This window comes from Myotis nattereri (genome assembly GCF_964212035.1).
Source record: "Myotis nattereri genome assembly, chromosome: 2".
NCBI lineage: Eukaryota > Metazoa > Chordata > Mammalia > Chiroptera > Vespertilionidae > Myotis > Myotis nattereri.
Genome location: NC_138076.1, coordinates 118,658,347 through 118,671,397, shown reverse-complemented (window position 1 = coordinate 118,671,397; position 13,051 = coordinate 118,658,347). Strand labels below are relative to the sequence as shown.

At 40.3% G+C, this 13,051-nt stretch overlaps 1 protein-coding gene across 1 annotated transcript in view; it reads left to right on the top strand.

Annotated features, from left to right (window-relative positions):
• NUP58 (nucleoporin 58) overlaps positions 1 to 12,248 on the top strand; it is a gene marked incomplete at its 3' end in the record, with an annotated part of 68,644 nt that extends 56,396 nt beyond the window's left edge. The window contains exon 15 of the mRNA XM_081083125.1: positions 12,166 to 12,248. Within this exon, the coding sequence (XP_080939251.1) occupies positions 12,166 to 12,248 (83 nt within the window). The remainder of the gene's footprint in view (positions 1 to 12,165) is intronic.
• Positions 12,249 to 13,051: the final 803 nt, after the last annotated feature.

Below are 13,051 nucleotides of genomic sequence, written 5' to 3'. Positions count from 1 at the left end.
CACACCCCTTTTCCCACCCAAGAATAGTCAGTCCATTCCCTTTCTATGTCCCTGATTCTATTACAATCACCAGTTCATACTGTTCATCAGATTATTTATTCACTTGATTTTTAGATTGACTTGTTGATAGATGTGTATTTGTTGTTCATAATTTGTATCTTTACCTTTTTCTTCTTCTTCCTCTTCTTAAAGGATACCTTTCAGCCTGTCATATAATACTGGTTTGGTGGTGATGAACTCCTTTAGCTTTTTCTTATCTGTGAAGCTCTTTATCTGGCCTTCACTTCTGAATGATAGCTTTGCTGGATACAGTAGTCTTGGTTGTAGGTTCTTGGCATTCATCACTTTGAATATTTCTTGCCACTCCCTTCTGGCCTGCAAAGTTTCTGTTGAGAAATCAGCTGACAGTCGTATGGGTACTCCCTTGTAGGTAACTGACTTTCTTTCTCTTGCTGCTTTTAAGATTCTCTCTTTGTCTTTTGCTCTTGGCATTTTAATTATGATGTGTCTTGGTGTGGTCCTCTTTGGATTCCTTTTGTTTGGGGTTCTCCGTGCTTCCTGGACCTGTAAGTCCATTTCTTTCACCAGGTGGGGGAAGTTTTCTGTCATTATTTCTTCAAATAGGTTTTCAATATCTTGGTCTCTCTCATCTTCTGGCACCCCTATAATTCTGATGTTGGTGTGCTTGAAGCTGTCCCAGAGGCTCCTTACACTATCCTCGCATTTTTGGATTCTTTTTTCATTTTGCTTTTCCGGTTGGGTGTTTTTTGCTTCTTCATATTTCAAATCTTTGACTTGATTCTTGTGATCCTCTGGTCTGCTGTTGGGAGTCTGTATAATTTTCTTTATTTCAGTCAGTGTATGCTTAATTTCTAGTTGATTCTTTATCACAACATCGAGGGTCTCATTAGATTTCTTGAGGATCTCACTACATTTATCGGCGGTCTCACCAGTCTTCTTGAAGATCTCACTACATTTATTGGCGGTCTCACCAGTCTTTTCAAGGGCCTTATTAAATTTATCGGCGGCTTCTAGACAGTTCTCTAAAGACCTTAAAAGTGTGGTTTTGAACTCTATATCCAACAGTTTGCTTTCCTCCAATTCTGTTTTTTGTGTCCAGTTTCTTTGTCTCGGCATTTTTTATGCTTCGCTGTGTCGATAGAGTGCCTTTCTGTGCTAAGTGTCCCAATTACCTGAGGTAGACACCCTTGGTGCACCCCCTTGTGGGCTTTATGCACAGTCTTGTTGTAGTTAAGCCTTGATTGTTGTAGTTATCACTGTGAGGAATTGACCTCCAGGCCAATTGACTGTGAGAATCAGCTGTGTCTGCAGTGGGAGAACTTCTGTGCTGGAGACACCCCCCTGGGGCTAGACTTGCTTTGAAGGGGCTTTGGTGCTCACTGAGTCTGCCCGCTGAGTGTGTCTTTTATGGTTCCACAGAGCTGAAAACTGGATGGTCCCACTCTGACCTCTGGGCTTCCTGGCTCCTGGATCTCTAGGGAGGTGCTAATCTAGCCTTTACCTGAGGCTATCCAGCAAAAGTCTCCCTGCAGGGCTTGGGCGGGGTGGGTCCCACGGGATCAACAGGGTGGGGTTAGCAATTATGGTAGCTCAGTCTTGCCCTCAGAGGCTCTGCTTCTCAGTGTCCCAGTAATCGATGCAAGCCCCACAGAGAGAAAGCTGCCATAGGGCTCTGAGAGATGCCAGACAGTCCCACTTCTCCCATATGAGTCTGGGTCCCTAGAGACTCGCCCGGAACTGGAGCTCAGAGCCCGAGACTCCCTCCTGATTGAAAACTACAACCATGCCCTCAGCCGCCAGCCCGCTCCGCATGCACTCCGCACCTTAGCATTCTACTTCAGCACTGTGCGTCCTCTGAGTCTCGGTATGTTTTTCTCTTTCCTTCTAGTTGTAGAACTTCCACTCAGCCAGCCTTCCTGTGGTTCTGGATGATGTCCGTTCTGTCTTTTAGTTGTATTTTTGAAGTGGTTGTTCCAGGCAGCAAACTCCGGTGTTTACCTATGCTGCCATCTTGGTTTCTCCTAAAATAAACTCTTTTAACTGGACTTTCTAAACTGAGCCTTTGCTAGATGTAATGATTTTTATCTTTTAAAATAACCGATTGAACGTTCAACAATAAAGATTGAATAAATAAATAAATAAATACCTATTGAGAAATTTCTAAAAAACTGATACCGTTGTAATAACCTGGTTATTTATTAGGAAAGAAATGAAAGGGTATAATTAAAATTAAATAGTATAGGCATGCCATTTTCACAGCTTTACCTAAAAGCTGCATTTAACACTTGCCATGTCTGTTCCCACTAATTATGGGGGAAGGGCCTAGACCAGCAGTGGGCAAACTACGGCCCGCGGGCCAGATCCGGCCCATTTGAAATGAATAAAACTATTGAAAAAAAAGACCGTACCCTTTTATGTAATGATGTTTACTTTGAATTTATATTAGTTCACACAAACACTCCATCCATGCTTTTGTTCCGGCCCTCCGGTCCAGTTTAAGAACCCATTGTGGCCCTCGAGTCAAAAAGTTTGCCCACCCCTGGCCTAGACAAAGACAGTTTAGACCAGAGGTTTTCAACCTTGGCTGCATATTAGAATCACCTGGGAATCTTTTTAAAATCCTGATTTCTGGGCCTCATCCTCCAGAAATTCTGTTTTTTTTGTTACTAATGTTGTGGCCCCGCCCCATAACAAAGAAACAGAATTTCCGGAGGATGAGGCCCTGATTTTAAAGAGATTCCCAGGTGATTCTAATGTGCATCCAAGGTTGAGAACCACTGGTTTAGACACATGCTCAGTAAGGTCTGAGTGACTTGGAAGGCTAATTGCCGGTCAGTCACACCTGGAAACAGGTAATTGGCCAGGATGGGCGTGACCATGCAAGCTTGAGAAACAAATAAAAAGCTTCTGCACAGCAAAAGAAACCATTAAGAAAAAAAAAACAAGATAGCCCACTACATGGGAGAACATATTTGCCAATGTTATCTCTGATAAGGGCCTAATCTCCAAAATTTATAAGGGACTCATACAACTTAACAAAAGGAAGATAAACAATCCAATAAAAAAATGGGCAAAGAGCCTAAATAGACATTTTTTGAAAGAGGACATATAGAAGGCCAAGAGACATATAAAAACATGCTCAAAGTCACTAATCATCTGAGAGATGCAAATCAAAATGACAGTGAGGTACCATCTCACACCTGTCAGAATGGCTATCATCAACAAATCAACAGATGACAAGTGCTGGAGAGGATGCTGAGAAAAAGAAAACCTCCTGCACTGCTGGTGGGAATGCAGACTGGTGCAGCCACTGTGGAGAACAGTATGGAGTTTCCTCAAAAAGTTAAAAATAGAACTCCCATTTTACCCAGTGATCCCACTTCTAGGAATATATCCCAAGAAACCAGAAACACCAATCAGAAAGGATATATGCACCCCTATGTTCATAGCAGCACAATTCACCATAGCTAAGATCTGGAAACAGCCTAAGTGCCCATTAGCAGGTGAGTGGATTAGAAAACTGTGGTACATCTACACAATGGAATACTACACTGCTATAAAAAAGAAGGAACTCTTACCATTTGCAGCAGCATGGATGGAACTGGAGAGCATTATGATAAGTGAAATAAGCCAGTCAGAGAAAGATAAATACCAAATAATTTCACTCATTTGTGGAATATAATGAACAACATAAACTGGTGAATAAAAATAGAACCAGAGACATAGAAGCATCGAACAGACCAAGCATGTCAAACTCATGGCCTGCGGGCCATATGCAATCCACAGTGAATATTTTTGCAGCCCAGCCAATATAACAGCATGTAAGAAACATTTTAATAAAAATTTTGTAACTTAAATTTTTACAATATCCTGTTATACATAATCTATATATATAAAAGCCTAAGCGACCATCCAACCATCTGACTGGTAGCTAGATGCGCAATGACCACCAGGAGGCAGACGTTCCAACTGGTAGCTATGATGCACACTGACTACCAGGGGGCAGATGCTCAATGCAGGAGCTCTCAAGCTGCACACAGAACCAGAGAGGAAGGAGCTCAATTCCAGGGGCATCACCCGAGAACCACCCTCTTGCAATCCAGAACCCCTCGGGGGATTTTGGAGAGCTGCTTTCGGCCCGATCCTTGCAGGCCAGGCTGAGGGACTGCACTGGTACATGAATCGGTGCACCGGGCCTCTAGTTATTAATAACAAACTACAACGTTCACTGATTACTATAATCGTGTTGCATTCATTTCCTTATGCGCCTTATGTCCAGGCCCACCATTTCTCAACACCAATACTATCAGTGAATATTTTAGCAGATGATTGACACGTCATTAGTCTTGTATTGACTTGTTTGGTGTGTGCAACAGGAAATACTTTACTTTCGGAGAAGAAGAAAAATAGGTTTATTTGTGTTATGCTTATTAATTTGTGCAGTTATTCAGTGTAAAAATATTAATTTTTATTAAAATGTGTTATTATTTTGCCTGGCTGGCGTTGCTTAGTGGTTGAGCATTGACCTATAAACCAGGAGGTCACAGTTCGAGCTGCCTGGGTTGCAGCTCGATCCCTAGTGTGGTGCATGCAGGAGGCAGCCTATCAATAATTCTCTCTCTCATTGATGTTTCTATCTCTTTTTCCCTCTCCCTTCCTCTCTGAAATCAATAAAAGCACATATTTTTTTAAAAAGTTCTATTCTTTTATGTTAATGATTACTCATTTATTTCAGCCCTTTGTATTCAGCATGTCTCTATTGAAATAAACCTACATTTCTATGAAAATTGAAGCTTTTGTTTTTTTGCGGCTCACATAAACTTAAACCTTGTTTATTTGGCCCGTGTTCACCTTTGTGTTTGACATGCTTGAAACAGACTGTCCAACCCAGGGGTCCTCAAACTTTTTAAACAGGGGGCCAGTTCACTGTCCCTCAGAACGTTGGAGGCCTGGACTATAGTTTAAAAAAACAAAACTATGAACAAATTCCTATGCACACTGCACATATCTTATTTTGAAGTAAAAAAACAAAACAGGAACAAATACAATATTTATATTTGCATGTGGCCTGCGGGCCGTAGTTTGAGGACCCCTGGTCCAACCTATGAGGGAAGGTAGGGGGTGACGGGGTAAGAGATCAACCAAAAGACTTGTATGCATACATATGAGCATAACCAATAGACACAGACAGTAATGGGCTGAGGGCATGAGTTGGGGCGGGGCGGGGGGGGGGGGGGGGAGATGGGAGGGGCTGGGGAGAGGTCAATGGCAGAAAAAGGAGACTTATGTAATACTTTAAACAATAAAGAATTTAAATTGAAAAAACAACAACAAAAAACAAAATAAAAACAAAACAAAACAAACTTCCAAACAAAGGAAGTTTGGCCCTTTCTCTCTCTCTCTCTCTCTCTCTCTCTCTCTCTCTCTCTCTCTCTCTCTCTCTCTTTCTCTCATGTGCCAGTCTCCTTGGGACTCTTGCCACAGGGGGCTGCTCTCCCTTGTGCCTGCATGAAGCAAGGCCATGTAGGGCTCCACACATATACTGAGGGACCTGAATCTGGCCTGAATGCCAAACCACAGCAGGCTGCAACATGGAACAGAAACTCTGGCACTGGCCCTGTTTCTGACTGTCGAACTCCCAGCTGCCCCTTTCCCAGGACTGGCTTCAGGGGCAGAGCACTTTGCAACTCGAGAAATGTAACTTTTAAGTGAAGCCTATTTCCACATTCCATCATCCCATGTGAATCTCCAAAAATTCATTTTCTGAAAATATCATAAGAGCCTCATTCCCACTTGTGTCTGGGAAGTCTGGCCCATTAATTTCTCCAGCATCACTACCACTTTTAGATTCCTGATACAGGTTGCGCCTGTGTGATGTGTTGTGTTGTGTGTGTGTGTGTGTGTATAATTAAAATTACATTTATCCTATATAATATGAGCTAATATGCTAATTAGACCAGATGGTGGAAGAACCAGTGGGCAGGGAGTGGGGCCAGCGAGCCTGGGCTGCCAGGCCAGCCATGGCGGTCCTGGCGCCCCCCCTTCCGCAGAGGCGGCTGCAGGGGAGCGGGCCAAGCTGCAGTTGGACATCCCCTGAGGGGTCCCAGACTGCGAGGGGGTGCAGGCCGGGCTGAGGGACCCCTGAGTGCACAAATTTTCGTGCACTCGGCCTCTAGTATATAAATAAAATTGAAAATACGTCATTGAAAGTCACACCTATTTTTAAGAACATATAAATATTTAAAGATATATTTTATGTATTTTTGTCTGTTGATGTCTTGCCACCTAATTTCTTAATTTAGTCCAGAATTTATTACTCTTGAAAATAGCAGAATTGCTTTCTTAATTCTTATTTTTGTTAAAAATAAGAGCTTAAAGAGTGAAATGTTTTTATAAGGTTTGTTACAAAAGCAGCAGTCTCCCTTTTTTCTCCATTTTGAAGTGACAATTGTCACCTGTTTATGCTTTGGTCAATTCTGTTCTCAGTTTCACTGGACACTGGCCCTGTTTCTGACTGTCGAACTCCCAGCTGCCCTTTTTCACCCCTAGTTGCAGAAATGCAAATAGCTTCCTTCTCAGTTTTCCCCACTATACATTTAAATATTGCTTTCTTTTTTAAAAAAAAAATAATATTTTTATTGATTTCAGAGAGGAAGGAAGAGGGAGAGAGATAGAAACATCAATGATGAAAGAGAATCATTGATCGGCTGCCTCCTGCATGCCCCCTACCAGGGATTGAGCCCGCACCCCGGGCATGTGCCCTTGACCGGAATCAAACCCAGAACACTTCAGAATGCAGGCCGACGCTCTATCCACTGAGCAAAACTGGCTAGGGCAAAATTTTGCTTTCTTGATTGGTCAAGTCAGCTATTTCTTTATTCTAATTTCTAAAATTTCATTACTATTACCTCTTTTCCTATTCTCATTGTCATTGTGGTTTTAGGCCATCTTTTAAATTTTAAATCTTTTAAAATTTTATTGGAAATTCTTTTGATTTTAATTTTTTTTTCTCTTTCAGCAGTTTTAATTGGGCCTTTAAAAATTATGCCTGGTCACTTTTTAATAATCTCTTATTCCTTACTTATACTTCTCTTTTTTAAAAGCATTATTTAACATGTTTTATATTTGTCATTGATAAATCCAACACCTAAAGTCAAGAGGGTCTGATTTTATTTGATTTTTCTGTTGACTTTTGCTCAATGTGGCTTGTCTTTCTCCTTGTGTGTTTTGTGATTTTTATTTGTGAGCTCATCTTGGGTAGTAATTTATCGTTGGGAATTCTATGTGGCTGAAGATGTATTCTTCCAGAGAGAATTTACATTTGCTTTTTCTATCAGGCACCTGAGAGCACTACCAACTCAGGTCCACTTTAAGATAACATTGCACTCTGAAGAATTTTTAGAACACAAATGTAGTGTGAATTGAAACCATAGTTCCTTCTGAGAGTCAGCTCTTAGTAATGAATTCTCAGAGCAGAATTTTCTTTCACTTCAGAGAGCCAAGGCTACAACAGGCAAGTTTTCTTAGACTCCCTTCCTTCCTTCCTTCCTTCCTTCCTTCCTTCCTTCCTTCCTTCCTTCCTTCCTTCCTTCCTTTCTCTCTCTCTCTCTCTCTCTCTCTCTCTCTCTCTCTCTCTCTCTCTCTTTCTTTCTTTCTTTCTTTCTTTCTTTCTTTCTTTCTTTCTTTCTTTCTTTCTTCTTTCTTTCTTTCTTTCTTTCTTTCTTTCTTTCTTTCTTTCTCTTTCTTTCTTTCTCTTTCTTTCTTTCTTTCTTTCTTTCTTTCTTTCTTTCTTTCTTTCTTTCTTTCTTTCTTCCTTTCTTTCTTTCTTTCCTTTTTTATAGTAAAAGGGGTTGGCAAACAATGACCTGTGGGCCAAATCCCAGCCTACTTTCTGTTTTTGTAAATAAAGTTTTATTGGAACACAGCCATGCCCATTTATTTACTTAGTGTAGATGTCTACTTCTGTTCTACAATGCAGAGTTAAGTAGTTGGGACAGAGATCATACGGCCTATAAAGCCTAAAATAATCACTGTCTTCTGGCCCATTAGAGGAAAAGTTTGCTGAATCCTAGTGTAGACCTTTGGTATCCCTGTTCTCTAGGAGGTTCTCTGATCCTCTTACCTTGCATGGCTTATAGTGATAAGATAGAGGACAAAGCTATTCCTTTATTAAAAGACCTCAAAATACAATGGTTTAAGCACGATAGTTTATTTCTTTCACATCATGGTTCAAATAGTTCAGTGGGCTCAGAGGCCTGGAATCCTCTAATAGTGTTCTGCCATTCTGAGAGGAATGTCCATGTCTACATGATGGAATATACAGTGTGGGGCAAAGTAGTTATGAGTACATGAAACACAGAGTTTATTATTGTATTATTTATTGTACTATTTTCCATAGGAACAACTATAAACCTACTTTTGCCCCACCCTGTATTTGCATACCAGCTCATGGGAAAAAGGAGAGGGAAGAGAAAACACCTCTTTTCCTGTTAAGTTATTACATATGTTACTTCTGCTATATCACATTGGCCAAAACCTAGTCATATAGCTGCAAGTGAGGCTGAGAAAGGTCTTTTGGTAGGTGGTCACACACTCAACTAAAACTTCTATTGGTAAAGAAGGGGAGAATGTGTTCTGGGGGGACGACTGGAAGAGTGCCATAGGCTCCTGGGCATTGGCTGGCTTCCTAAAAAGCTGCTGAAACCTACATCATTGGCAGCTACCCTTCTCAGAGCTCCCCTTTCCTCAAGCTTTCATTTCATTTTTGCCTTCTAGGAATTTACCTTCCTGTCTTGATAGCTCAGCTATGAGTTTAAAAAGCATTTGGGAAAATTTGTACCCGTCCTTTTTCAGGTGTTTTGTAGAGGCAGTGTGTTTTAGGAGGTGTAATCCAAATATAGTTTTAAATAGAGGGACTTTACTTACTTGTTATGGGCACATAGCCTATTGAATCTATCTTATTCCTGATGTGGATGTAAACTGACCTAGATTGAATCTGATCCCAGCAGTGATTTTGCTCTTTTTTGTCCATGATCTAGTTCATATTATCTTTTCTTCAAAATCACTATACTCACCTAGCTTTTGTTTTAACTTTACTTTAGTTTCACTTTAACTCTGTTTCTGGTGTTGCTCTCTAACTTTACAATCAGAGGTTGCAAACTAGAAGTCTGCAACTTGATCTGTTTAGTCCACAGAATGTTTGCTGATTTTTGAAAATCAGACTTACATGAAATTCCAAATCTCTTACATCTGAAACGTCAGTGGATAGATCTGGTGGCAGTACATTGGCTTCCCCCATCTACTCAGGGAGCTGCCCCTTTCAGAGATGTCATTTACCCTCCAGTCTACCCCAACCCCCACCACTGCCTAGCCTCTCTCCCACTCCCATAATATTACTTGTGGCATTACCTGTCACACCAATGTAATCACTTGCTGCATTTCACACCGGCTTTGTCAACTCCCTTTCCCACCTTTAACTATCATAGGACTCTTCTGTGCTTACTGGTGTTGTGACTAGTCTAGTAAGGTGGGGAAGATATTTTCTTCGTTTTCCATTTGGTAAAACCAACCCACACAGAGACAGGCTTCTGGCCTCCCCCGTTCGCACAAATGGTACGATGGTTTATCTGCTTGCAACTAAGTTTAGGAAGGAAAATGTGTAGTGAAGTCCTCAATGCTGCAGAAAGCCTCTGGTGATCAATCATCGTCCTGAATGCAAGGATCCGCAGGTTGGAGCTCTGCAGTGCAGGGCAACTGGCAGCAGGGGTCAGGGGAGATTATTTTCCTCCTTTCTGAGGACTAGTTATCAATTGCTTGCATTGTCATTCAAGTATGTTTCCAGACCTGTTATTTTCTGGCTTAAAGTTCTGTAATGGGATTTGTTTTTGTGTGTGGTTTATTCTTTTTTAGGTACAATCATAGCAAAGAATGATTCTTTCTAACAATTCTTTACATCTTCTGTATTAGCTGAACAAAAGATTGGTCTTAAGAACAATGTTTATATATATATATATATACCATTTTATGTGTCATTGGTTTAGAATTAGTGATTCTCCACTTTTAAAATGCTATGCTCTCTGATAATAACAAACATATTTAGTGAGCATGTATTTTAAGCAAAGCAGGAGTGTTTGGTAAGTGTTCCTGCCTTGGTCCAGAATTAGTGGTTTAATCTGTGTTGTCCAAAATTGTAGCCCCCGCAGCCATAGGTGGTTATTGAGCACTTGCAAAATGGCTAGTGTGATTGAGAAACTGAACTTTTATTTTTAATTTTATTATTAAATTTTTTGGTGTTAATCCTCACCCGAGGATATTTTTCCATTGATTTTTAGAGAGAGGGGAAGACAGAGGGGAAGAAAGAGAGAAACATCGATGTGAGAGAAACACATCGAGTGGTTGCCTCCTGCAAGAGCCCTGACCAGGGCCAGGGGAGGAGCCTGCAACCAAGGTACATGCCCTTGACAGGAATCAAACCCGGACCCTTTGGTCTGCAGGCCGAAGCTCTATCCACTGAGCAAAACTGGCTAGGGTGAGAAACTGAACTTTTAAATTTCATTTGAATCATTTTAAAAACTGACATTTAATTCAAATATTGGGAAACATTTAAGTGTGTTTGGAACAACTTGGATATATGTGTTTACTTTCTCAATTGTAAATTTTGTGAAATTCAAATTCAGGTCAAGTAATTCCAAGGCAGATTTAGCATACAAATTGAAAAGCATTTAGGTACAAAATTCACTCAGGATTTTGAAGGCTTAGTATAAAAAAAGAATGTAAAATATTTCATTAATATTTTTATATTGATTACATGTTGAAATAATAAGATTTTGGGCTAAATAAAACCTTACCGAAGTTCATTTTATGCCCTACTTGTTTTTGTTTTGTTTTGTTTTTTTTTAAATATATTTTATTGATTTTTTACAGAGAGGAAGGGAGAGGGATAGAGAGTTAGAAACATCGATCAGCTGCCTCCTGCACACTCCCCACTGGGTATGCGCCCGCAACCAAGGCACATGCCCTTGACCGGAATTGAACCTGGGACCCTTGAGTCCGCAGGCCGACGCTCTATCCATTGAGCCAAACCGGTTAGGGCCCTGCTTGTTTTGATGTGGCTAGTTAAAATGTAAAATACATATGTGACTTGCTTTATATTTGTTGGACATTGTTGCATGGTCCTGGGACCACATATAGCTTATACACCTAAGAGAGAAATAGATTGCAGATATTTAATTTACTTCCTTATTAAAATCTCTATATCAATTATTCCAACAGCTGCCTCCCTGGAATCCCTGTTTTCATTGTCTCTACTCTTATCCATAATCAGAATTCTTACACTTATGGGCTCAAGGTGCAAATAGGATTATGTCAGCCTATATTCTTTGGTGTTCTTTATTCAAAACTCTTTAGCATAATATAAAAGGCCCCTCATTGGACCTAATCAGTTTTTAAATTGATTCAAATGAAATTTAAAAGTTCAGAGTCTCTACCACCTTTTCTTCTGGTACTCTCATATGCTAAGACCATTCAAGAACATTGTGTTCTTTCCTGCCACTTTCATCTAGATGAAATGTTGGCCTTTCAGCACCACCTTTCCTCATCCTTCCCCATTTCCTCCAGAAAGTCTTCAGCTGCACCTTCCCACCTTTTCACTCTGGTTAGACTTCGGGCCTATGATGCAGGCTTGCCACGTTATATTTTTGTTACTTGGCGATATGTTCATCTCCCACATTAGAATGCGTAATCCCAGGATAGGAGCCCTGTCTTATTTTTGTTTGTTTGTTTTTGTCCTCAATACTTAGCATCTAATTTGACTCCATAAATATCTCAGAATTAAGTCATTAATTCAGTGGGAAAAGGTTAATTCAGTGACTCACTGTTAATTTTCTCTAAAGTTGGTAGAACTGGGGTTAGAATCTTCACTCCACCACTTAATAGGTGTGTGATCTTGGCCAAGTTATTTAACATCTTTGTGCCTCATTAGACTAGAAATAATAACACCTATCTCACAGGTTGGTTGTGAAGATTAAAATGGGTTAACATATGTAAGGTGTGTATGTATCTGCATGGTGTAAGCTAAGCATGCAATAAATATTAACTACTACTATAGTTATAATACAATCTCAACTATTTTTCTTTTTCTCTCAGGAAACAAGTCACAGGTTTTAACAGGATTTCGAAAACCCAGTGTTACAGAAACTAATGAAGTAGGACGAAAAATCCAGTTCTGAGCCATCATTGAATCAACAAATACTCCTTGACAAGGAACTTCTGATTTTGTGACTCTCATTATTTAAGAACAGAACTATGTGTCTTAGAGTTAGTTTGGTCAAGGTTTTTAGAATTCAAAGACAACTTGTCCCTGATGTTTAAGGATAATCTAATGGATCATATACTAGATACTGAGTGTGTTTAAAGGAATTGGGGAGTAGGCCACTAATTTGGTGTATATAAGGAATTGTGGAAAATTCACAGGTGGAATAGAAAAAGCTGATACAAAATAAAATTGACCAAGTATAGTGAATTAAATATTTGTTAACTTTATGCAACTCATTCTTTTTGAAGAAAAAAAAGCTTTATTGAGATATAATTTATATACTATATTAGTGGCCCAGTGCATGAAATTCATGCACATTAAAAGGGAATTAATTAGAGGGAACATTTTAATATTGCTATTTGCCCTTTCTCTATGATAGAAGTGTCAGAGATGAAAGAAAATTAGTAAAATGTATATGAAAATCTCCCTCCTGTCAGAGTCTGGGGTGCACCGTGGGACACAGAGAAGAGTCCCCACCCACCCATGTGCACCTTGAAATCTCATGAGACCCAGACCCGGCTGGCCCCACCCCTGTCAAGCCCCACAGAGCAAGGGGCATGGCCTCAGGTCACCTGTCAAGCCACGCTGGGGCAGGGGGGCGTGGGCTCAGGTCCCCCCGCCCCAGTGCAAGGGCATGAGGGTGTGACAACCATTTGCATATTAGCTCTTTATTATATAGGATAATTTACCCATTTGAAGTGTGCATTTAATGATTTT